The sequence below is a fragment of the Magnolia sinica genome, chromosome 1 (assembly GCF_029962835.1).
Source record: "Magnolia sinica isolate HGM2019 chromosome 1, MsV1, whole genome shotgun sequence".
Classification (NCBI taxonomy): domain Eukaryota; kingdom Viridiplantae; phylum Streptophyta; class Magnoliopsida; order Magnoliales; family Magnoliaceae; genus Magnolia; species Magnolia sinica.
The window spans coordinates 141,254,438-141,255,272 of NC_080573.1; the positions used below are offsets into that span (position 1 = coordinate 141,254,438).

At 39.3% G+C, this 835-nt stretch overlaps 1 protein-coding gene across 1 annotated transcript; it reads right to left on the reverse strand.

Annotated features, from left to right (window-relative positions):
* Nucleotides 1-224: 224 nt before the first annotated feature.
* LOC131250097 (cyclin-dependent protein kinase inhibitor SMR9-like) lies at nt 225-560 on the reverse strand. Its single transcript, XM_058250748.1, has one exon. The coding sequence runs from the start codon at nt 558-560 to the stop codon at nt 225-227; it is 336 nt and encodes a 111-aa protein (XP_058106731.1).
* Between the last annotated feature and the right edge of the window lie 275 nt (nt 561-835).

Consider the following 835-nt stretch of genomic DNA (forward strand, 5'->3'; position numbering starts at 1 on the left):
ACAGCCTCCTCGGTACAAAAAAAGAAAAAAGAAAAAAACAAAGAAAGAGAGAGGCTAAAATACCTCATTACAACACAGAGACAATCCCATCTTTAAAAAAAAAAAAAGAAGAAAAAAAAAAGAAGAAGAAAAAAAGAAAAGAAATCAGAACTCTCACAGAAAACAGCAATCGGGGCTATAAACTATCTAATCAGTGTATTTTACAAACACAACAACACCACATTTTAAACAGATACATTACGGAGAGCGAAGAAGAAGAAGATCTCCAAGTCTGGAGGATTGAAGAAGGAGATGTTGGGTTTCTGTGTGGAGCAGTGCAGAGCTACTCTATGCTTTTTCGGGGCTGGTGGGCATGTGAGGAGCTCTGGTATCCGGAATCTTGGAGATTTAGGGGTAGAACAGCCATTGCTAGAAATGTCGCTGCTGTTTTCACCGCCTTCGGCCTGGAGATGAGCTAGCGTGGAAGGGCTTGCAGACATGGAAATGCAGGGGAGCTCTTTTGCGATTTCTTTGCTCTTCCTGTATTGGCTTCTTCTCCTTTTTCTACATGCTGGAGCCATTTGAGAGATTGACAAGCTTCTGCTAAAACCTCTGCTATTTATATCTGAAGAAATGCAACTAAAGAGCCTCCGGATATATATATTTTTTAAAAAGACCAATTTCTCAGGTTAAAAGCTCGGCCAGATTTCGATGAAAAGGCTCCTTGGACTACATGCCCTAGAAACAGACCCTTGTTTTCAATACCTCTGCTAATTTTAGCTGAAGAAATGCATCTAAATGATGTCTTAAGAAAAAATGATTTCTCAGTTTCTGCTAAAAACCTCAACTAAAATAT